The following is a 25684-nucleotide window of genomic DNA, read 5'->3' as shown; positions in this document are numbered from 1 at the left end:
TGCTTCATGTCTGTGAATCTGCCAGTCACGTGATTTCAAGAAACGGGCCTACGTTACGTCATCGGTGTGAACATTTTGTTTTATTTAATCTGATCACGGATCAGTTTTATACATTTTGAGATATTTTTAATGACATTTGTATACAAGGATTAGTAGTTAATAGCCTCTTATAGCCAAGCCCTGTAAATTATAAAATAACACACACAGAAACTTAATATTTAATGGTATTTGATTTTTTTTATTAGGATTTTTAGTAGATTGTGGGTTTTCATCTTTGCCTGGCATATGTTTTTGTTGCATTTAGATAGTTCTGATCAGCAGGCGTCACCCGCGTGTTGTTTCGAGAATTTCGAATAGGTTCTTTTCTCCCGCCACTACTGTACACTAACGTTCGAATGTCACTTCATCGGAAAACACATTCTACTCCCCACAAACCTCAAATAATAGAAAAACTCTTTAAAATAAAATAAAAATACATTTTGATACTTCGTGGAACTGTAAATGTACGTAAACGAGGCGTATCTTTGGTTACTCTGGAAGGGGAAAAAAAACACTTGTCATTGCAGAAATGACTCGAGAAATCCAAGCACGTACAGAAAAGCGCCTTGACTGAATCTGCAGTCACAGTCTGTGTCCAGTAGAGGGCACTGCTATTGTACTGCTAAGTGCTTTATTGAAACAGGACTACTACTCTGACAGTTTCAAACTAGTCAAAAGAAGCATACAGTTCACAAGTCCATGCGTTTTTTTTTTTTAAGTGCCTGAAATGTTAATTACTTAGTTAAAGCTGAACATTTTCTAATGGTGTCAAGCGTTTAACTCTTTCAAACTCTTCACACTACCTTCTTAGAAAAGAAAAATTAACTGCACATGGAGTGTACGCCAGTTATGCTGGTGTAAATATTATAGCCCACAACTGTGTGACACACAAGCTTGATTTCCCAAATCACAACATGTCAGTTTAAAGCAAAAGTCATCAACACTTCAGTCTGTCTCGTAATGACAGACAAATAAATACTGGATTACACATCCAAATGTAAGATTAATAGGTCCCACTGGATCACACTCAAAATACGGCAGAAGGACAACAGCCTAAATTGTCTATCTGGGGATGTGATGGCACTGACAACACTGACAACTTTCTCATTAGAATACACTAGAAACATTATATACGCTCTTTTATATATTCCTCTGAGCGCCTGTTTTGTTCCTTTCTCCTGATCTACAGATGGGTGGTCAGATGAAGGTAAGATGCTTGATTTGGTCGGCTGAAGTCTGGAAGAACACATTGATGACACAAGCTTTGAGATCAGACTAGAAGCTGCGGAAGGTGGTCATGTCCTTGGGCTCTTTGCTGGGGACACACCAGTCATCGGCTTCGTGGATGGTGTTATAATGTTTCCAGGCTGATTTATTGTAAACGGGAAGCCTCTCGATGGACTCAGTGGACAAAGCCTTTAGGGATAAAAAATAAATAAATTATAAATAAAAAATGCACAATTTTTTACCATCATTCAAGTAAAGTTTGAGGTCAGTAAGAGTTTGGTGTTTTTTTTTTTTAAATAAGCCTTTTTTTGCATTTGCATTTATTTGATACTGTCAAAATGAAAATATTCTAAAATATTTTTTACAATTTATAATAACTGCTTTCTATAATAATATACTTGAAAATGTAATTTATTCCTGTGAAGCAAAGCTGAATTTTCAGCATCATTACTCCAGTCTTCAGTGTCAAATGATCCTTTTAATTTGCTGATTTGCTGCTTGAGAAACATTTCTGATTATTATCAATGTTGAAAAGAGTTGCTCTGCTTCTTATTTTTGTTTCATATCCGAAAGCATTAAATTAAGTCGGTTTTGGAACCATTCAGATTTTCTTGCATTGAGAGGCACATTTCAAATTATTGTATTGTTGTTTTTAATCATATTTTTCCACATTACTGTTAGAAGAGTGCAAAAATAGATGTATATAAATAAAAACACTATTCGAATTTAACTAATTATCTTTGCAGGCCAGGGAATCCAGGATAAATCCTAAGCACACAAACTAAAAGCCAGTTATAACTAAATGCACTAGGTGGCGCTGTGGAGCACGTTAACAAGTCGATTGTATTTGATCACAGAATGTACTTGCCTTATGAAGTTTTTATTTTTGTGAATAATTATATTTTGGACATTTGACTATAGGCACGAGATTACGTCAATGCAAAAAAACTGAAATGTACTAAAATAGAATTTCTTTTTTTTTTTAATGCAAATAATTATAAGAAGAAGATATTGTTTTCGGGAGGTGAAAACCAAGGGTTATGTTTAGGGTTATGGTTACTCACTCTGATATAAATGACGGCATCTGTGCCGTATCCCTCCATAGAGTACAGCTTCAGGTCTCCTTGGAAATATCTGGCGTAAAGTCTGGAGATGGGCAGCCCATAACCAAAACCAGCCTGAGACAAACACACACACACACACATGCCATCAACATAGCAGAGATATACAGTGCATATTGTGGGTGCTTAAACAGGTCAGGACAGGAAATGTGTATTTCAAAACAACGTGCATGTCATTTTTACTGACAGACAAGTTGAAACAGAAATCAATGCAGAGAAAGACAGAGAGAATGAGATCAAGAAATGCAGGCTCCAACTTGCTCCATTATTTGTCTGAGCACGTAAGACAATCACTAAGCCACAGCTACTACAACTATTCAGTTCTAACCATTATAAAAAATGAAAGTGAAAGAAAGTGGTGAGTTGCAGACAGTACGTTCAGATTTCAGAGAGGTCAGACACTGACCAGAGGAGTGGCTCGAGACGTGTCCATCTGAGGACGAGGTGCAGTGGAGTATGTGTACGTAAACAACCTGTCAATCTTCCTCAGCGGGACTCCGCCTCCGCGATCACTGACCTATCACAGAACAACACCATTCACATCAAACACGCTTTTATCGTTTAATAGTGAGGTCTGTCCGGTCTGTCCATACCTTCACGGTCAGGTCCTCGTGGCCCAGGACGATCTGCACATGCACCGGGGGATACTCCATGGCATCTTCATGAAGCTCCATGGTTGCACGCATGGCATTCTGCAGGAGTCACACAACATATTAATGCATGATCCAATCCTGAATATCAACACTTTACTCAGAACTTATGTCAGATGTGCTCTACAGATGAAGAAGTCCAGCACCTTAAAGAGCTCAAACACCATGTGGTACAGATGAGACGGCACATACACCACAGCCATGGGTTTATCAGGTCCTTTAACTGTGGAGGAGACACACACAAACATGAGCAATGCTGATGGTTTACTAATCATTCATTCAGCACGTGACTTCAGGAAAATGTGCATGCAGCGAGAAGTTACCATTAAATTCTTCCAGCACTAACTCGGGTGAGTTCATGTAATATCGGTCACAAAGGTTACGGGCATTTTCATACGCATCTGAAATACAGGAACAGGACAAAGTTTAAATACCGAACAGGAAAAAAGGGATTTTTTTATAGATTGTAAAGTAGCTTCAAGGCAGAAGGTGCTGTTGTTATTCCAGTGTGTTTGCCAGAGTATTGCTTCACAGTTTCTAATGTACTTTGGGTGGCAGTTGGCATTCATATCATATTTCACTGCAAAAGAAAAAAAATCCTTTCTCCACTGTCATGACTAGGGGTGTCCATTTTAAGCAGTTAACTGACTGTTAAGAAATTTGACAGATTAATACAATCAGTTAAATAGTTTAAAAAGTATTTGATTTATTTTCAATAATTGATAAAAATATCTAAAAAGGTTTGCTGCATGGTTCAAATATGCTACGCATAACTTTTTTTTGTTTCTTAGAGAGAAAAAAAAACATTGCGTAGCCTATTTATAAGTTGCATTTTTTTATTTCATTCAGAAATAGGCCTAATGCGTATGCAAAATGCTTACAATAATTATAATAAACACTGTAAACATAGCTATGCTATTTTAGTTCCCCTCACTCCACAACAAATCCTTTCTATGAACAGTATTACAAAAGAAAAGAACAAGAATTACAAATAGGTTAATAGGTTATAAATAAGTTATACCAATATAAACGACAAGGTTATAAATAAGTTATAAATAGGTTATAAATAAGTTATACCAATATATTAATTCAAGCTAAAACGAAACCAACTTTGGTTCTCTCATTCAACATAAAATCAAATATTTCTGTATTCGCAATGTATTTTAATGACAAATTATTATTATAGCCTACTTCACTCGCGTTCCAATATCCACATAAAACTAAATGTTTTGCACAACATCACACTTAACAGCACAGATTTTATTACACATTTAAACGGAGCAGTGTGTTTTCCCCATGTGTCTGACTGACTGTATTGTATTATGATAATGAACGGGCTGCAAACCTGTGTTAACTGTGAGTGTGCATGCAGCGCCAGCGCTATCACTCGAGTGTCCCTTCTAACATTGGAAGCTACTTCTCAAAGTCATAAAGATAATCGGAATTGTAAACGGTTTGCCTTTATTTGTTTACATTCACAATAAAATGTGTGTGTAAAATAAGCCTAAAGAAAAATAGGATGCCGGCTTCTGTCGTCTGTTTCATTTCGCGCAGCACAAAAATTTACTCTGCGTTTTTCGTTCATTTTCATAATTTATTATTCAAGTAACAATATATCTTTCGTATAGGCCTATTTATTCACTATATATAGCCTAGCTTTATCATGTTTTTCTCCGCACGCAGAATAATCTTGTCAGTTAACGGTTAATAATCGGATAAAGAGTGCCGGTTGTCGGTTAGGAAAACTAACCGAAATTAATATCCCTAGTAATAACTGTAATGCTAGAAAATAAAAATACAAATCAGGTAGGATTTGCTATAATAAATGTAACTTATGCTGATATAAACATTTTCTATCTATCTCATCTGAAATAACAAATATATCTATCTATCTATCTATCTATCTATCTATCTATATATATATATATATATATATATATATATATATATATATATATATATATATATATATATATATATATATAGATATATATATCTATATAGAGATATATATATATATATATATATATATATATATATATATATATATATATATATATATATATAGAGAGAGAGAGAGAGAGAGAGAGAGAGAGAGAGAGAGAGATAGTATTTTGCATTTTCCAAAACATTTATAACGGAGTGATTCTGAGAATGGAACATTGATGAATCATGCTAAAATTCGAATTGGCTCTAAACATTCATGTTCAAAATTATTCAACCCCCTTTGTGCAGAATCTTTTACTCATTAAAATCACCAATAAACGCTGTCTGTAAGTGTTTAGAAGCTTCTGTCATCTCTCTACTACAGTTTTGGCCCATTCCACACCTGAAAAAGCTTTCAGATCGCTGATAATCTTTGGTTTTCACATTCACTACTGCTTTCTTCAAATTCAACCAGATATTTCCAATGAGAATTAAGCCTGGAGACTGAACAGGTCACTCAAGTACATTCTATGACTGATCCCTGATTTGGATGTGTACTTTGGGATGACTGTCCCACAGGAAAGTCCACTGATCATCAGCTTCAGTTTTTGCACCAAAGGCATCACAATTCTTGTCAAAATGGCCTGATAATTCAAATAATCCATGATGTCCTTCATACAGTCATGATTTCCACTTCCTGCTACAGTAAAGAAACCCCATAACAGGACTGATCCACCTCCAAGTTTGAGGATGGAGATGGTGTTCTTCTGCTTATGAGCTTTGCCTGTTTTGCAGCAGCAAACCGCTGATCCATGGGTCCATATACAGTATATCCATATATATATGTCCATAATATCACTTTTAATATGCCAGTGAACTGTTATAGATGATATTTGTAAAGTACTGCAGTCTCTGAAGGGTTGAGTAATTTTGATTGCAACTATATATATATATATATATATATATATATATATATATATATATATATATATATATATATATAGCTATTTTCAATTAGTTTTTCAATTAATTATTTTAAATTATAAGATTTTTATTAGTGGTTATATAATGATATATTAATGATAAAATCTGTTTTATTTTTATTTATTACATTATTTAAAATCCCGTGCTTCATGTTCTGTGTTAACCTAACTGAGACTTGTTATAGCACTTATATATCATTGCTCTTTTTGTTTTTTATTGCTTCCACTGTCCTCATCTTTAAGTCGCTTTGGATAAAAGCATCTGCTAAAGGACTAAGTGTTTAATACTTCATGTAGCATTTGATGTAACCAACTGAATTTAATTTATGCTGATTTAAAAAAATAAATAAATAAATAATAATAATATTTTATATATATATATATATATATATATATATATATATATATATATATATATATATATATATATATATATATATATATATATATAATCTGAGAATTGAGATGTTTGAGGGAACATTTTCTTAACTGTCATTACCCCACTAATAAAACCTTACATTACTGCTATGTGTTAATAAGACAGATAGATCACAGTCACCTTTCACGACATCAGTGACACAGCAGCTGGGGTCAATGCTGCCGATCTGTTTGGGATGAGCAGGATTGTCGCGTATCTTTCCCCCAAACAGAAGAGCTGGAAACACACAGACATTATGTCATCGACATGCAATCCTCTCACCGCTGGAGGAACAACACAGCTCCATGTGTACTGGCTCAGAAATCCAGGCCACTGATGGCTGTGAAGCGTGTAAACATGTCAGCCGCTGCAGCTAAACCAATTCATGAGTGAACATTCCAGAAGCCCTTGCATTTACAGCAGACTTCACACTTCTGCGCTCCATAACAGAGTGTGTGTGTGTGTGTGTGTGTCTCACTGTGCTGGTTCAGGAGCATCCTGATGGAGATCCTGCTCATGTAGAACCGGTCCAGGAAGTACTGGATGTTCTGGCTGGTGATGGGGTCGGTCCCGTAGGTCTCCTTGTACTCCACCACCCCTTGAGCCATGGTGGGCACCACATCATTGTGACGGTTCCTGATCTTGATCACAGCATCTGTGAAGCTACAACAACAGTGTGTGTGTGTGTGAGTGTGTGTGTGTGTTAGCACAGGTAGCATTGGAAGATAGAGGTCTTCATGTATCGAGACCCAAAGTGTGTTTCAGGTGTTTGGGATCATTTTAAATAATTGCAGTTTTACCAAATAGACCAGAATTATTTTAAAATATGCCAACATTTAATTTTCCATTTGGAAATATCAAATTATGTGAAACATACGTATCAATCATTTAATATTATTTTAATCGCTAAACTATCTAACTCTAACTTTATACAGGTGCGTGCATGTGCAATGACATGTTTCCATAATAATTAATATTTTAAACAAATATATTATAATAATACAATTAATTGTACATTTATATTCCAGTGTTTTATTGCGTCGGCATTAAATGACAGGAAACTAGTTAATGCTGCTTGAGTGTTTCAAATACAGTGATTGCAGATCTGACATCATTCTTCTGACCAGCATTTAATAATAAAATATATATATATATATATATATATATATATATATAGACTTATATTTTATAAAAAAAATAAAGTTTTCTTTTTAAGGGTTTTTTTGTGCAATGACAATTTGTTAACCTAGCAAAGTTATTTTCATATTCAAAAACTATACTATGTGTATAATACCATGGTGTCAAATTACAAAAACTGGTTAACTTTGTGGATTTTTCCAGAAGCAATGAATGAAGGAGTGCCAGCATACCTAGCATCTTTCTCTCTTCTTACCAACTTAATCAAGCTCTCTAATTTTATACAATTTTTTTTTTACATATTTGTATCTATATTATCTTCCCCACTATAGATGTTTACCCAACTATTATGATTCTGCTTCTTATAACCCTGGGAATCTAAAGAAGTGCTCTTACTCTTGTTTGAGCATTTCATCATCGACATCCCTGTCCTTGAACTCCAGTATATCCTGGAAGCTTTGCATGTACCTGCAGAGACGAGACACAAGCACGGTTTAGACACGTCTCGCATCAGAAGAACAAGACACACATCCACGAACTGACCAGCTCTGCACCAGACGCACTGAAGGGGTCCTCAGGAGGTTATCAGGCAATAAATCGATCTCTTTCATGATATTCGCCAGCCTGACAGGCAGCTCCTGTCTCAAGAACGTGAATGACGTTTTCACACATGCGTTCTCTGAACCTAGAGACAAATACACACAGAGAGAGAGACAGATAACATCAGCTTTGGTACACACACTGATTCTATCCAGCTCACAAAACAACATGGTTTTATATCTTTAATTAGCTTTTATTCGTATATTTTCGTTTGATTGTGTTCTATGACTTACAAAAATACCATGGCACGTAAATATAATTATATATAACTGAATATAATGCACAGGAATACCTCCATGGCACTTTCTGTTTGTTTACTCTGTAACACTTTTTAATAGAATTCCATTAGTTAGTGTATTAACTAACATGAACAACTAACAATGCATGCATTACAGTATTTATTCATCTTTGTTAATGATAGCTAATGAAAATACTGGTAGTTCGTGTTAATATCAAGTGCATTAACTACTGTTAAAAGCATTAGTGAATGCTGATGAAGTATTGTTCATGGGATACTAAAGTTAACTAAATGCACCTTCCAGTAAAGCTGTCCTCATATTGAATCATGCGCATTATATTTCCGGACTCACCGAAGTCTATGAACTGTTTCATCGAGAGAGGAGAAGGAGAGAATCTGGAGTAGAAGTCGATTTGTTTGGCCACGGATGCAGCGTTCATCAGAGTCCTGAAGATCCTCATGTTGGAGGCTTTAATTCTTTAGAAAATCCCCCCAAAAAATGGAGCTCGTATGCTCTTGTCCCAAACACAATCAGCAGTAAACCGCGCAGTTCTCTCTCGAAGTATGACTCTGAATGACAGTCATGATATCCAGCGCTGTCTGGAAAACGCAGTCTCACTCTTCTGTATCAGACTCTGTAATGATTATTATATGCATGACATCGCCCTGAACAAGCAGGTGATCCCGGAGTAGTGCGTGACGGGTGTGAAGACCGATAACACTCCTCCAGCGTGTGTGTGTGTGCTCATGTGATAGACAGCATCAGTTAACACTGGGCCTCTCGCCGCATGTAAAGCGCACATTCCCACAAACAGCACACTGTCCTTAAAACTGCCTCTAGACAACAGCGGCTGAGCTCCGAGGACAGCAGAGGCTGAGAAAAGCCCTAATCTCTGACCTGTTTCCCTGCTTGATTATCAAACCGATTGGCCAGGTTGCTGTAAACAAATTAATGCTGCACTAACGTAGATGTTTCTGTGCGTCAGAGAGCAGCCACTCTGTTTTACTTCCGCATTACGTGCGTCTTTGGGTCACGTGGCCATATGTGGCGTTGCACATGACTGTAGAGGGGCTTTTTATTCATCAATGATCTTTTGAAAAACATCTTGTTTATTGCTGTCAAGGGCCCCATCATTTAAACATAATGATATTTAAATACTTTTAATATAATAAAGAACAAGTGCTACACAAGTTTTAACTTTGAAAACGCTAAGTGTGAGTTTAAAAGGCTTCATTACTGATTTTTGGTATCTGTGAATCTGCACAAAATGGTGAGCCACAGTAACCAGTCACCAAGTGTAGTCTTGGGATTTTAGGAGGCAGCTCCTTAAAAAGAAAGAAAAAGAAAAAAAGAAGACCAACTGAAGGACTGGTTTTTCATAGTGGATCAAAACTATGAATTAGTAAAGTCATTCAGTAAAACACACTCACTTAATTTTTTTTTTCTTCTTCTCTTGTCCAGCGAGACGTGAACCAAGAACTGTTATAGTACATAAGTATCATTGTAACAGTGGTATTTTAAAAAGAATGAAACCATAAATGTATAATAATATATATATATATATATATATATATATATATATATATATATATATATATATATATATATATATATAATGTTGCTTAGTGTTTTTATTTATTAAATCCAATTGGATTGCTTTATGCTACCTCTAAGAGCTGTGAAGTCAATAAAAAAAGTCTGCCTTAAGACACAAAATTAACTTTTTATGTTATTTTTGTTCAATTTGCCTCATATTTTTTTTAATGAGCTTATCCGTTCTGTAGATTTTATTGTTTTATGAAATATTCTTGGAGCCAGAATATTTAAATTCCTTAAGCTTCTCATTCTAGACACACCTATTTTGCAAGTCTTGTCAACCAGGAAACTGTTTCATTTGTTCAGAGAAAGTGAAACTTAAGTGCTGTTGAGCTGATATTTGTTTCTCTTTCTGACAGTACATGCAGTGAAATGGCAGAAACCAGTTTTTCCCAGGACCAGTTCAGCTGTCCGGTGTGTCTGGATCTCCTGAAGAATCCAGTGACCATTCCCTGTGGACACAGTTTCTGTATGAGCTGTATTACAGAGTGCTGGGATCAGGAGGATCTGATGGGCGTCTACAGCTGTCCTCAATGCAGGCAGACCTTCACTCCAAGACCTGCTTTAAATAAAAACACTATGCTGGCTGAAGTGGTGGAGCAACTGACTAAGACTAAACTTCAGGCTTCTGTTCCTGCTGGACCTGAAGATGTGGAGTGTGACGTCTGTACTGTGAGAAAACACAAAGCCATCAAGTCCTGTCTGGTGTGCCTGAACTCTTACTGTCAAAATCACCTCCAACAACATGAGAATCTCTTTAAAGGTAAGAGACACAATCTGACAGAAGCCATTGGACGACTTCAGGAGATGATATGCCCGAAACATAATAAACAACTGGAGATCTACTGTCATACTGACCAGCAGTGCATTTGTTATCTGTGCACGATGGATAATCACAAAAACCATGATACTGTAGCAGCTGTAGCAGAGAGGACAAAGAAACAGGTACGAAGTGATAATAGATTTTTGTGTTTATATTTTGTCTTTCTTTGCTCTCAAGTTACTAACGGTGCATAACTGTAATAAAACAGTTGCGAGACTGTAGGTTTCATTCTGAGACTGTAGTTGCGAGACTGAAGGTTTCATTCACACACAATATAGTTAATAACAGGAGTGACTCCTCCATATGGTAGAAATCACATTTGGACTCCCTCTCCCTCGTTGAGGCCCTTGCAATTGTACTAACCTTCCCCACCGTTATGGCTTTCCTGGTGTCATCTGAAGGTTTAGATCCAGTCACTTCTTTCTCCACTAGCTTCTTTGTCAGTTGATGTATGCGTGACTCAAATGCTTTGCTCTCCAACCAAATATAAAAGCTGCTGTCAGTTATTAAAGATTTAACGAATGAACTTCAGAAGATTTAATTAACTTGTCATGTGAAGCTGCATCATGTGCATGGGCCGAAGCACACTCGAATGTTGCTCGCGACCCACAAACATGCACTCACTGTGTATCATTGCCGGTGGAAATCTTGGAAAGGAGGCTGAGAGTGGCAGTGGTTGAAATGCAGGACCCATGCAAAGAAATTTTGCCACAATCTGTGGCAACTGACCATCTAACGCAAGCTACTATGAGTTGGGCAGACATGATGGAAGCCGAATCCCTGGGTATCCCTCCACTGTTAAGGGCCTGCTCACTCAGGAGGAAGTTGAACCGGGGGACGAGGATGCAGAGTGCAATGCTAACTTTGACCACCTTGATTTGGACATGGAAAATGAAGAGAAGGAAGACAATTACCTCTTCCCTGACCAATAGTCCAGACCATGGCAATTAAAATCTTGCCCTGGAGGGCCATTGAACTGCAGAATTTAGCTCCAACCCTAATTAAACACACCTGAGCCTGTTAATAAATGTCTTTGGGATCATTAGAAAATCACAGGTAGGTGTGTTTGATCAGGGTTGGAGCTAAAGTCTGAAGTGCACTGGCCTTCCAGGGCAAGATTTGAATAGCCCTGGTCTAGACCACCTAGCATGATCGACTAGGACTCTCAAGCAGACAGTAATCTGCACAAGGTCTGTAAACGAACCACAGCAAAATTGTAGATGCCAAAGGAGCTCAGAGGGACCTTTATGATGGGAAAAGGTTGCCGCCTGCTCAACCTGCAGCAACTACTGCCTGCCACGCCTTTTTGCATGAAGGAAATTTCCTGGTATTTGTTTGGCCCTTTAAGGATCAAGCTACCTACCAAGGGGTATTCCGTGTTAGAGACTCAAGGGATGGGAGAACTGGATTTGGCCAGACACTCAGCAGTAGAGTCTTCAGTGGCCTGTCACCTGCATCTGAATCCATGCTCTGTTTCTGCTTCTTTTCCGATTTTAGCTGTAGAGTAAGATGTAATGGCTGACCACGTTGATCTATCAGAGGATAGCTTGGCTATATCAGGTGAGAGAGAGTTACTTCTAAACCCGTCAGGCTTGGGTGACATGCAGAAATCAGACGTAATGGAAACTGCTTACGACCCTCCTAAGTTTCTGTATGGTTCAGCCCTCGAAAAATGAGAGAAACCAGCAACCTCCGGAAACAGGAAGCTTAAGCTTTTAATCTCAGTTTGCCACGCAAGCAAGTAATAAAGGTTATTGTTTAGAGAGTTGTGAAATTATTTTTAGAGGAATAACTGAAAAGAGCAAAATATTTGAGCAAACAGAGAAAACAAGCATAATAGCTTACTGCAGAGGCAAACAGCTACACAACACCATGCCGATTTATAAGATGGTAAATGCCGCCGTAATCAGATAGTGATGTGTGCATATGTAACCCCTCTCTCCCGGGTCCTCACCACCACACCTCGTTCTTGTTCCGAGTGGGTCTCAAACCCAGGTCTCCAGCATGGGAGGCAGGCACACTAACAAGGAGTCGCTAGTGCATCTCTTGAGATCAAGGGAGTGAGGTTTACCTGCACAGCACCAACTCGCTGGCCTCCATTACACTCACCCCCCTAAACCTCACTACCATCCCGGTCAAGGCACTAGTGTCATCCCCAACCATCACAGGAACCCCCCTAGTTTGTCCCCACTCAAAGCCAGAGCCCACTGCAGACCCAACGCCAATGCTAACCACAGGTCCAGTCTGCCATCATGTCCATCCTGGAACCTGAGCCTGCCGTCAACTCTGACCAGGTGTATGAGTTTCTCCCCATGTCTGTTCCAGTGAGTATTTGAGTGTAGCTGGTCTGTTAAAAGTGGTGCCCCCCGTTCCACATCCTCCAGGCTCTGAGATCTTTTTTCTCCTTTTTGAATTAATTTACTCCATAATTTCCTCCTGTTCCTTACTGCTTTCAAGTCTTCTCGTCTCTGCCGGTCCTGCCCGGTCTCCAAACTCATTAGTCTCCACTAGTCCCGTCAAGACACCCACTCCCTCCAGCTTACCAGTGTCTGCTCCTCTTCTGGTGGGGTTCCCAGTTTATCCTGGGTGCAATGATCCCCCGGCTCCACCATACTAATTGCTTTCCATTTATTTATCTCTAGCATTATCTCCAGCATCTCTATAAAAGTACTCCCTAGTGTTACCTCCTCGTCTTGTCTGTTCCTTTGTGTTGTGTGCTGTTTACCTGAAAAGGCATGAAATATAGCGTGATCACATTGTTGATTCTCACCTGTCATCTTCGTTCCTCTTTTCAATAAATACCTGCATCTGGGTTCATAACATCATCTTTCCTGTGTCTGGTGTACAATGACACAGTGTTCCTTTCCCAGATTCAGTCCTTTGGACCCACCTCTCAGAAAGTTTTAGATTATTGTTAAAGTGCCTGATTCTACTCATTAGCTTGTTGGTATGTTAAACAGGGATACATATAAAACATTATGTTGCATCCCAAGGACTGGAGTTGAGAAATACATGCTAGATAATGTGGAACACAGAAATATACCAGGCCTTTATTGTTTTTGATCCCAGTGGTAGCAGTGAAAGCAGAAGCCATACTGTATGCCTTTCGGATAGTGCCTGGTGATGTTGTGTATATGGAGAAAAACAGAGGATCAAGCAGTGAACCATGAGGTTCCCCAGTGATTAGCTGTGAAACACACCTCTAGTTTCATCTACAGACAGAAGGACAGTCTCTGTGCAATGTCTGCTTTTGAAGCCAGATTGTTTGTTATTGAGTTCACACAACTCTTTTGACAGGAAGGTTTGAAACTGGTCTGTCATTTTCAGCTGCTTTAGGCTTTTTTGTTGTCATTGTTTTTGAGTAGCAGGGTTACTCAGGGGTTACTATTTCCTTAAAGGGGTCTGCTAAAAAAGAACATTAGGTTGTGTATTTGGTTTAATGTAATGTGTTTATGCAGTTTAAGGTTAAAAAACAGTAGTGTACAGTAAATGTTGTTGCTCCTCTATGGTCCACCTTTCTGAAACGCGTTGATTTTTACAAAGCTCATCATTCTGAAAAGCAAGGTACTGTATAAGCTGATAAATATTATACTGTATAAGCTATTTTCAACACCTCAAGCGTGTGACGGAAATGTAATGCCCCTTAACATACTTTGATGCCCTGTGTCCTGGGCATGACAAGACAAAAACAATAAAATCCACTATAAATTAGGCAATTTGTTGCATCCAGTGTGGACATAATTACTGACTATAATGTACTGACTATAAAATCTTTTTATGCGTTGCATTGCTTATCGCGGCGCATAAACTTTAAACCATGTCTGGAGAAACGACAAACAACAAGCGCTCAAAACTCACATTTGGATCTATCATCTATCATCGGTGCAAATTCTTTAAATATAAAAAACGTTACATGTGTCAGAAGCACCAGACTGTCCTTGCAAAGTTGTAACTGAGGAATGGACGGCAGTCTAGTTTGAGTGAGGAACAGCCAGTGGGCTTGATAAAAAGTTGATGTATTTCCTCAGCGTCCAGCACGGATCAGCTCTAAGCATGACGAAATGGATATTGTCCTCTTTTGGAAGGCTAAACGAAGTAGTTTCACTTTTACAATGAAACACACAGCAACTCCACAATGGCGGCATTGGCAGCAACAATACTACAACGAGAATAAAAGTTATGCCTACTTAATGCCTCCTTTCTTTGCGTGAACATTTTGGTGGCACTATGCAAATCTTCTCACATAGTGACGTAGATGTGGGGGCATGTTAGATTGAGCCGTTTTAGGTATGAGTGGTTGACTTAACTTGAGACTTTAGTCTTTGCAACTTTACAGATCTTCTTTATGCACCAAGAGCTTGTAACACTCCAAAGGAAAAATCACATCACATCTTTATTAAATATCCAGTATAAAAATTATATTTAAATGTGGCAATATCTGTTTGTGCAACTTTATTTTACATAATAATATCCATATGAAGTTTGGTTTCTGAATTTTTGCCGCTTCATGGCAGTCTCATACTACATATTCTGCAACCTCAAATGAATATGATTAGCTATTATTGAATTTATACAATAATTTTCAGTCTGTCTGTTTATTTAGTTTTAGGAAATATCTCAGAAGTTTACACTAATATTTGATTTACATACAGGTGGTTTTGGAAGAGAGAAAGAGAAAATTCCAGCAGAGAATCCAGCAAAGAAAGAAAGATCTTGAGCAGCTAAGAAAGGCTGTAGAGTCTCATAAGGTGAGTTTGAAGGAATAGCAAATGCTTAAAACTCAGTTTGGACTCTCTTCCTGTGTTTGAGCTTTTTCAGTCCCACTGAAGCCCACTGTGGGTCACAGGCTGTGTGAGACACCAGTATGAGATGATTGTGATGTGTGTCTAACAGCGCTCTGCACAGACAGCAGTGGAGGACAGTGAGAGGATCTTTACTGAGCTCATCCTCTCCATTGAGAGAAGCCGCTCTGAGTTGAAACAGCGGATCAGAGAACGGGAAAAGGCTGCAGTGAGTCGAGCTGAAGGACTCATATATCGACTGGAGCAGGAGATTGATGATCTGATGAGGATAGGCGCTGAACTGGAGCAGATTTCACAAACAGATGATCACATACATTTCCTCCAGGTAACAGATCTGAAACACAGATGGGTATAGTCTTGATGTTTTTAATTTTCATTTTAATTTAAATTGGGTTGGTTGTTTTTGCTAAGGCAAACATCACTATTACTATTGCTCAAAATTATGGTTATTAAATTAAACAAACCCTTTACCCCAAGTAATAAACTTAACCTGTCTCTAACATTTGCGACAGACATGAATCATGTGGTTTACTGAGGACAAGTGCTGTAATTTTTCTTAGCCATCACGATTTTTTGCTTGATGGATGAAACAGATTAAGAAAATCTCATAGACCAGATGAGATGTTATGTATATTGAACTGGTTTTCACCTTCTGGCCTCCACCTCCTCAGTTAAAATCTAGCGCTATACTCCAGATTGCTAAAGAACTCACTGTCAGAACTGTCAGCTGCACATAGACCACACCTCACTCAGCTACAGTATATCCAGTCCAATACATCCACCTAATGGTGAAACTGAAACTTTGACCCTACCTGAAGTGCTCAATCCCTCACAAAATTCAGGAAATATTTTCTATAACTGTATCCTGATGCAGAACTATTCTAGATAATGTTCATAGCTTTGTTCGGTTGGCACTTCACCGTTTATTACCTTCTTAAAATAAATCTCTTTCTTGTAATGCTCACTTTGGATTAAAAGTGCCTACTAACTGAATGAATGTAAATTTACATTGCAAATTAAACACAGATACTATCAAAGTGGTAGGTTATGTCATTAAAGACCCAAATCTTAAAATGATTTGAATGAAAAAAAAGAAAAAAGAAAAGAGTGAATACTGTATTTGATTGTAGTGCTGGTGTTATAAAAGTGTTATTTATTTTTTGTATAATATATTTTTTGTGTTTATCTCTTCCTGTAGACCTTCCAATCTCTTGCTATATCCCCTGAATCTACAGATATTCCTGATGTCACTGTGAGCTCTCTCCTCTCTTTTGATGATGTAAGAAAGTCTATCTCTCAACTGAAAGAAAAACTAGAGGATTTCTGTAGAGATGAAATTGACAAGATTTCTGGCAAAGGTAAAAAGCAAAAAATAATGCTTAGAAATAAGTCTTGCATCATGTTGAAGAATCTCAAATAATATATTAATATATTATTGTGTGTATAAATAATATGTCTTTTCCCTTAGCAACATACATTGAAATTATCCCCACCAATGAACCAAAGATCAGAGAGGAGTTTCTACAATGTAAGACATGAAACACACACACACACACATATGGTTAAATAGATCAGTAATAAAAAAATAAAATAAAAAATAAAATACATTATTGGAGAACAATAAATAAACTCTAAACTAGACAAATAAAACTTTACCAGACCATAAATGCAGGTTTGAGAAGGTTTGACTTTTAAAAGACTTCTCATAAACAGAGCAGATGTAAAATGCTGTGGATATAGAGTCATTCATCTTTAATGAAATGAAGTTCTAACCCTAATCTAAATAGTCCACATATAGAGTAAGGTAATGTAGTTTATAAAAATATTCTAAGATAAAAAAACAAACATATAGTGTGGTAATATCACATTTATTTGAATGAATTAATTTATAACATTTATTTTGCTCTGCTATTGCTGCAACTACACAAACTAGCAACTACACAGCTAGACTATTTTCAGGCACTGCGTAATATCACTGCGCCTGCTGCACCTATGGTACAGCAGCAAAGTTCCTTGATTATTATGCCAGAGTGAGAGTATAGTTCCAAGTCATATCAGCCTAGAAAATCACAGCTTTTTATTTTCCGTCGGCCTTAGTAAACGATGTAGCTAGAGTTTTAAATAGTCAAGTTTTTAACTGGAAAAATATTGAAACTCTTCGGTAATTTTTGAGCGAGATGCTAACGGTCTAATCAGATTCGATGATCTATGCTAAGCTAAGCTAAAAGTGCTACCACCAGTGCGAAAATGGTAAAACTAAACTGTTTATCTCTAGAGGAGTTGAGGCTAAACAAATTAGTAAATCGTGCACACTACATTTTTTTCCTGCATTTCAATTTCGGGGCTCCGTAATGATTAAAAAGTATATGATTTTTTTTTTTTTTTTTAGAAAATGACAGATCATTTCACTGGATAAGACCCTTATTCCTCGGCTGGGATAATGTAGAGCTCTTTGAAGCTGCACTGAAACTGCAGATTTGGACCTCAGCCTGTTGTTTTCCTCAAAAAACTTAATTTATTTTTGACTAAAATAACATGGGGGTCAAGTCACCTTTAAATAGCGCTTTAAACAAAAGAGATTGCGTCAAAGCAACTGAACAACATTAATTAGGAAAACAGTGTGTCAATAATGCAAAATGATAGTTAAAGGCAGTTCATCATTGAATTCAGTGATGTCATCATTCAGTTCAGTTTAAATAGTATCTGTGCAATCATTTGCAATCATGTCAATGATATCGCTGTAAATGAAGTGACCCCAACTAAGCAAGCCAGAGGCGACAGCGGCAAGGAACCGAAACTCCATCGGTGACAGAATGGAGAGAAAACCTTGGGAGAAACCAGGCTCAGTTGGGGGGCCAGTTCTCCTCTGGCCAGACGAAACCAGTAGTTCAATTCCAGGCTGCAGCAAAGTCAGATTGTGCAGAAGAATCATCTGTTTCCTGTGGTCTTGTCCTGCTGGTCCTCTGAGACAAGGTCTTTACAGGGGATCTGTATCTGGGGCTCTAGTTGTCCTGGTCTCCGCTGTCTTTCAGGGCAGTAGAGGTCCTTTCTAGGTGCTGATCCACCATCATGTCTGGATACGTACTGGATCCGGATGACTGCAGTGACCCTCTGATCTCATTCTTCTAATGATGTAGCAAGTACATAGGGTGTTATGTGAAGTGTTTCCGGTTCCGGTTTACCTAATTAATGCAGCCTAAAAATCCTTTAACGGATTTGGATACTAAAAGCATATTAGTGTGTTATGTGTAAACCAGATTTCTTTTAAAGATAGGTCTTTAATCTAGATTTAAACTGCAAGAGTGTGTATGCCTCCCGACCAATGGATTATTCCAGAGTTTAGGCACTAAAATAAGAAAAGGTTCTGTCGCCTGCAGTTGACTTTGATATTCTAGGTATTATCAAATTGCCTGAGTTTTGAGAACGTAGCGGACGTAGAGGAGTATAATGTAAAAGGAGCTCATTCAAATACTGAGGTGCTAAACCATTCAGGGCTTTATGAGTAGTAAGCAATATATTAAAATCTATACAATGTTTGATAGGGAGCCAGTGCAGTGTTGACAGGACCGGGCTAATATGGTCATACTTTCTGGTTCTAGTAAGAACTCTTGCTGCTGCATTTTGGACTAGCTGTTGTTTGTTTACTAAGCGTGCAGAACAACCACCCAATAAAGCAGTACAATAATCTAACCTTGAGGTTATAAATGCATGGATTAACATTTCTGAATTTGACATTGAGAGCATAGGCTGTAATTTAGATATATTTTTGAGATGGAAAAATGCAGTTTTATAAATGCTAGAAATGTGGCTTTCTAAGGAAAGATTGCGATCAAATAGCACACCTAGGTTCCTATCTGATGACAAAGAATTGACAGAGCAGCCAACAAGTCTTAGACAGTGTTCTGGGTTATTAGTTTTTAGGTCCTATAATTAACACTTCTGTTTTTACAGAATTTAGCAGTAAGAAATTACTCCTTATTCAGTTTTTTATATCGACTATGCATGATAGTTTTTCAAATTGGTATGTTTCGCTGGTCCGCGAAGAAATATGGAGCTGAGTATCATCAGCATAACAGTGAAAGCTAACACCATGTTTCCTGATGATATCTCCCAAGGGTAACATATAAAGCGTGAAGAGTAGCGGCCCTAGTACTGAGCCTGGAGGTACTCCATACTACACTTGTGATCAATATGTACCTCTACATTTACTGCTACGAATTGATGGCGGTCATATAAGTACGATTTAAACCATGCTAATGCACTTCCATTAATGCCAAGTTCAAGTCTATGCAAAACAATGTTGTGGTCAATAGTGTTGAACGCAGCACTAAGATCCAATAGCACTAATAGAGAGATACAACCACGATCAGATGTTAAGAGCAGGTCATGTGTGACTCTAAGGAGAGCAGTCTCAGTACTATGATAAGGTCTAAATCCTGACTGGAAATCCTCACAGATACCATTTTTCTCTAAGGAGGAATATAATTGTGAGGATACTACCTTTTCTAGGGTGTGAGTAAATTATCATTCTGAAGAAGGCATTGAAACTTTGTGTTTCTCATGTGATGATAAAGGTAATAGCAATGTAGCAATGATAAATGTACTAGCAGATGTAAAAAGATTGAGTGCGAATCTTTGGTTAATTTGAGTTAATTTTCAGGAAATTTTTATTCTTAAAGGAACACTCCACCGTTTTTTGAAATAGGGCTTATTCACATTATTTCCTACATTTAGATAGGTGGGCAAATGCATTTTTGTGTCAGTGCATGCATTGTTTTAGTTTGACTGGGTCGGCGTTAGCTTAGCTTAGCACAATGAATGGAATCCTTTGTTGCCAGCTAGCATGGCCTGAGTAAAAGTGATCAAAAAATAAAAAAAAACCCACATAATTACTTCTTGTGGCCTGCGTATTCACAACGAGTACAAATAGCGATCCAGATTAACACTAGGCGATTTCCTAGGCAGATATTGACTTGGGACTATATTATGGGGAAGCACAGGCGAAGCACTGCTGCTTAGGCGAAGCACTGCTACTTCGGCGCAGAGATATCACGCAACGTGTGTGTGTATGTGTGTGTTACATAAACAATGAAGACCGTTCTGCTACCTCCTTTGGTCAAAATGCTAGTAGCCTTCTCCTCTCTAGTAGTTATACTAAAACTCCCGAGTCTAACTTGGTGAGAGAAATATGGCTAGCTAACTTACCCCTCAGTCATTTAATTTTACAGGTTCGTAGTCTAGATAGTAGTCTAGTCTATCCGTAGTCTAGTGCAGCATCTATTTTACATCCGAATAAAAACACAGATTAACATAAGGAAGAGAAATAAAAGACAACTTACATGTGCACTTTGTTCTTCCTGTGCTTTGAAAATATATGGGACTGCCGTATCTTTCAGACGTAGTACCGTCATTTTGTTGAGAGGCGTTGAACTACAGATCTCCAGAGCTGCTAGCCATTTATTTCTCAGTTCCACATTAGATGGAATTCTGTGAAACATTACATTCGTGTATGTCCTTTGCTTGTTCTCACAACCTTTTGCTATGCAGGTAATAACCAAGTTTGCTGTAACTTCTCAAAATAAATCATCCAAAAGCGAAGACACTCGGTGCAGGTCAGGCCGGTATGTTCTTCTTCTGTTTTTTTTGACGCGTTGCACGCCGGCATGTTGACAGAAGTCGTGGGATTTAATGTGTTGCGTGATATCTCTGCGCCGAAGTAGCAGTGCTTCGCCTAAGCAGCAGTGCTTCGCCTGTGCTTCCCCATAATATAGTCCCAAGTCAATATCTGCCTAGGAAATCGCCTAGTGTTAATCTGGATCGCTATTTGTACTCGTTGTGAATACGCAGTCCACAAGAAGTAATTAGGTGGGGTTTTTTTTATTTTTTGATAACTTTTACTCAGGCCATGCTAGCTGGCAACAAAGGATTCCATTCATTGTGCTAAGCTAAGCTAACGCCGACCCAGTAAAACTAAAACAATGCATGCACTGACACAAAATGCATTTGCCCACCTATCTAAATGTAGGAAATAATGTGAATAAGCCCTATTTCAAAAAACGGTGGAGTGTTCCTTTAAAGTGAACTAATCTTTTAAACAGCGATTTTACCTCCTTGTTCCTGAGGAATATAATGCAACGGTCCAGTATCTAAGCTATTAATAAAATTAATAATTTATTAATAAAAATAATGAGGAAGCCTTGACAACAAGTTCCTGTGCTCCTGAATGTGTGTGTGTGTGTGTGTGTGTGTCAATAAAAGCAGCACATTAAAGAACAGTGATTAAACTGACTTGGAACTACCTTTGCATTAAACGGTTTTAATGTATACCTACAGCCAATCAGAGTCAAGTGTTCAGACAGACCATGGAATAAAGTTATATATTTTTTTATACAATAATATGCAACATACCCCAAGAGGCTCCCACACTTACAAAAACATTTATGACAAACTCATTTAAATTCAGTTCAGTGATTCTGTTTTATCTCCATCAGATTCCAGTGGGTTCACTATGGATCCAAACACAGTGAATAAACACCTCCGTCTGTCTGAGAGGAACAGAGCAGTTACCTTCACTGACGGAGTCCAGCAGTATCCTGATCATCCAGACAGATTTGATAGTTTGTTGCATATGTTGTGTAGAGAGAGTGTGTGTGGACGCTGTTACTGGGAGACTGAGTGGAGCGGGAGTCTTGGTGTGGGTATATCAGTGTCATATAAAAACATAAGTAGGAAGGGACGGGGAAATGAGTGTTTATTTGGATATAATGATCAATCCTGGAGACTGTCTTGTTCTCCTTCTAGTTACTCATTCTGGAACAATGGCAGTTGTTCTGATTTCCCTGAACTCTTCAGCTGCAGGAGAATAGGAGTGTATGTGGATCACAGAGCAGGGACTATGTCCTTCTACAGCGTCTCTGACACAATGAGCCTCATCCACAGATTCAAGACCACATTTACTCAGCCTCTCTATCCTGGGTTTGCAGTTCATCGTGGATCAGCAGTGAAACTGTGTGACCTAACCAGTGTTGGGGAGTAACTACTCACATGCAACGGAGTTAAGTCATTCAATTACAAAATAAATGTAACTTTAATTAGTTACAGTTACTGCTATTTATTATTATTATTATTATTATTATTATTATTATTATTATTATTATTATAGTTTACTTATGAAAATGTTGAAGATTACAAAGGGGCTTTAAATCTGAAAATTTTCACACACATACAGACTTAATTGAATATTTTTAATAAATTGCACTGACTGCTCTAAAATATGAGACACTAATGTTCCAGGAGTTTAAGACACAGAACGGGACATGTTTATATGATAACTGTTTTATTTCCTGCTTGGGTTTATGTATATGTTTTTTTTTAAGATTAACTGTTAGATGCCTGTGTTTCATGTCATATCTTTGCAAATATTTTATTTTTAAAACAGTAGCATAGCTATTAAACTATTTATTGTGATTTTAAATCTGTATTAAAGCTCAGAATGACCTCAAATTAAAAAGTGGTGTTAAAGTCTGATTTCATGGAGGCTGTGCTTTAAAATTAAATTATTATAATCTTAATTAAAGAATAAGGGATTCTGAAAGTCTGACAATAATCAGTGTTGAGTTCTGCATGGTTAACCCAAACTGCTTTAACCTGTTAACTGTCACTCACATTTTTGAAGATAGACTTGAATGTGCATGATACAAACCTACATTTTTATAATTCATGACTGAAAACATTTTGTAACATGATTTTGATGTGCCATTTACATGGTAATGCAATGTCTGATTTTAAAATGGGTTTTAAAGGATGAATTTTGAGATTTTATGTTTTCAAGTGATATATAACTTCTGATGATTTCTAAAATGTGATAGAGAAAAAGGCAACAAAGAAGTCTTTTTTTTAAACAAAGGTCAAAGCTCCTTTTGTAATGTAGATTTCTGAGGGTGCACTCTTGTCATAAATTGATCTATTACTTTTCCTACATAATTTTTAACAAAAAATATTGGTATAATATATATTTGGGAGTCTTAGACCTTTCCAACGATATTTAGTTTGTCAAGATTAGATTAAATTTGATTGTAATATAGTATAGTCAACGTAGGCGTCCCGTATACGGGACGGGGTGACATGAGAAACAGGTTAAATGTTTCAAAATGATTTACAGTTGAAAACATTAATAAGAAATTTAGAAACGTAATCAAGATTTTTCTCCCAAAAAATCAGATGAATCAGTTACAATGAGCTATTTAATCTCTAAATAATAACTCAATACTGTAACTGAAGGTCTGACACTATAATATATTGTCTTTAATACTGTTGGACGACTGGACAATGAATCCATTTAGAATAAATATGGAAAATATCAAAATAAAAACACAAATGATATGAATGCGTGTATTTCAATCACCTTTATTTATATAGTGCTTTAAACAAAATACATTGCGCCAAAGCACTGAACAACATTCATTTGGAAAACAGTGTCTCAATAATGCAGAATGATAGTTAAAGGCAGTTCATCATTGAATTCAGTTATGTCATCTCTGTTCAGTTGAAATAGTGTCTGTTTTAATTTGCAATCAAGTCAATGATATCGCTGTAGATGAAGTGACCCCAACTAAGCAAGCCAGAGGCGACAGCGGCAAGGAACCGAAACTCCATCGGTGACAGAATGGAGAAAAAAACCTTGGGAGAAACCAGGCTCAGTTGGGGGGTCAGTTCTCCTCTGACCAGACGAAACCAGTAGTTCAATTCCAGGCTGCAGCAAAGTCAGATTGTGCAGAAGAATCATCTGTTTCCTGTGGTCTTGTCCTGGTGCTCCTCTGAGACAAGGTCTTTACAGGGGATCTGTATCTGGGGCTCTAGTTGTCCTGGTCTCCGCTGTCTTTCAGGGCAGTAGAGGTCCTTTCTAGGTGCTGATCCACCATCTGGTCTGGATACGTACTGGATCCGGGTGACTGCAGTGACCCTCTGATCTGGACACAGACTGGATCTGGTGGCCACGGTGACCTCGGAACAAGAGAGAAACAGACAAATATTAGCGTAGATGCCATTCTTCTAATGATGTAGAAAGTACGGTGTTATGTGAAGTGTTCCGGTTCCAGTTTACCTAATTAATGCAGCCTAAAAATCCTTTAACGGATTTGGATATTAAAAGCATATTAGTATGTTATGTGTATGCCAGGTTAAAGAGATGGGTCTTTAATCTAGATTTAAACTGCAAGAGTGTGTCTGCCTCCCGAACAATGTTAGGTAGGTTATTCCAGAGTTTAGGCACCAAATAGGAAAAGGATCTGCCGCCCGCAGTTGATTTTGATATTCTAGGTATTATCAAATTGCCTGAGTTTTGAGAACGTAGCGGACGTAGAGGAGTATAATGTAAAAGGAGCTCATTCAAATACTGAGGTGCTAAACCATTCAGGGCTTTATAAGTAATAAGCAATATTTTAAAATCTATACGATGTTTGATAGGGAGCCAGTGCAGTGTGGACAGGACCGGGCTAATATGGTCATACTTCCTGGTTCTAGTAAGAACTCTTGCTGCTGCATTTTGGACTAGCTGTAGTTTGTTTACCAAGCGTGCAGAACAACCACCCAATAAAGCATTACAGTAGTCTAACCTTGAAGTCATAAATGCATGGATTAACATTTCTGCATTTGACATTGAGAGCATAGGCCGTAATTTAGATATATTTTTGAGATGGAAAAATGCAGTTTTACAAATGCTAGAAACGTGGCTTTCTAAGGAAAGATTGCGATCAAATAGCACACCTAGGTTCCTAACTGATGACGAAGAATTGACAGAGCAACCATCAAGTCTTAGACAGTGTTCTAGGTTATTACAAGTAGAGTTTTTAGGCCCTATGATTAACACCTCTGTTTTTTCTGAATTTAGCAGTAAGAAATTACTCGTCATCCAATTTTTTATATCGACTATGCATTCCATTAGTTTTTCAAATTGGTGTGTTTCACCGGGCTGCGAGGAAATATAGAGCTGCGTATCATCAGCATAACAGTGAAAGCTAACACCATGTTTCCTGATGATATCTCCCAAGGGTAACATATAAAGCGTGAAGAGTAGCGGCCCTAGAACTGAGCCTTGAGGTACTCCATACTGCACTTGTGATCG

The 25684-nt window shown here is 37.7% G+C and overlaps 2 protein-coding genes across 2 annotated transcripts; one reads left to right on the top strand and one right to left on the bottom strand.

Annotated features, from left to right (window-relative positions):
• Positions 1 to 217: 217 nt before the first annotated feature.
• Positions 218 to 9346, bottom strand: pdk1 (pyruvate dehydrogenase kinase, isozyme 1). The gene is made up of 11 exons (XM_026218645.1): positions 8692 to 9346; positions 8045 to 8186; positions 7898 to 7969; positions 6843 to 7027; positions 6506 to 6601; positions 3361 to 3438; positions 3184 to 3260; positions 2981 to 3079; positions 2794 to 2904; positions 2331 to 2444; positions 218 to 1455 (listed from the first exon to the last, which is right to left on the bottom strand). The coding sequence occupies exons 1-11, from the start codon at positions 8798 to 8800 to the stop codon at positions 1315 to 1317; spliced, it is 1224 nt and encodes a 407-aa protein (XP_026074430.1). The 5' UTR covers positions 8801 to 9346; the 3' UTR covers positions 218 to 1314.
• An 898-nt stretch (positions 9347 to 10244) lies between these two features.
• On the top strand, positions 10245 to 23235 carry LOC113053521 (tripartite motif-containing protein 16). The gene is made up of 6 exons (XM_026218638.1): positions 10245 to 10881; positions 15412 to 15507; positions 15653 to 15886; positions 16760 to 16919; positions 17030 to 17089; positions 22053 to 23235. Exons 1-6 carry the CDS (start codon positions 10309 to 10311, stop codon positions 22595 to 22597), a joined length of 1668 nt encoding a protein of 555 aa, XP_026074423.1. The 5' UTR covers positions 10245 to 10308; the 3' UTR covers positions 22598 to 23235.
• The last annotated feature ends 2449 nt before the right edge of the window (positions 23236 to 25684 follow it).

The sequence above is a fragment of the Carassius auratus genome, chromosome 34 (genome assembly GCF_003368295.1).
Source record: "Carassius auratus strain Wakin chromosome 34, ASM336829v1, whole genome shotgun sequence".
Lineage (NCBI taxonomy): Eukaryota > Metazoa > Chordata > Actinopteri > Cypriniformes > Cyprinidae > Carassius > Carassius auratus.
The sequence above is the reverse complement of the archived record's forward strand: the minus strand, read 5'-3'. Positions and strand labels throughout refer to the sequence as shown.

Excerpts from the sequence above, each read along its gene's own strand:
- pdk1 (XM_026218645.1), bottom strand. The coding sequence starts at position 8,800 with ATGAGGATCTTCAGGACTCTGATGAACGCTGCATCCGTGGCCAAACAA. Across the intron at positions 7,028-7,897 it reads GATGAAATGCTCAAACAAGA|CTTCACAGATGCTGTGATCA; the intron begins GTAAGAGCACTT and ends CTGTTGTTGTAG. Across the intron at positions 6,602-6,842 it reads GATGCTCCTGAACCAGCACA|CTCTTCTGTTTGGGGGAAAG; the intron begins GTGAGACACACA and ends GTGTGTTTCCAG.
- LOC113053521 (XM_026218638.1), top strand. The coding sequence starts at position 10,309 with ATGGCAGAAACCAGTTTTTCCCAGGACCAGTTCAGCTGTCCGGTGTGT. Across the intron at positions 15,508-15,652 it reads AGGCTGTAGAGTCTCATAAG|CGCTCTGCACAGACAGCAGT; the intron begins GTGAGTTTGAAG and ends TGTGTCTAACAG. Across the intron at positions 15,887-16,759 it reads ATCACATACATTTCCTCCAG|ACCTTCCAATCTCTTGCTAT; the intron begins GTAACAGATCTG and ends CTCTTCCTGTAG.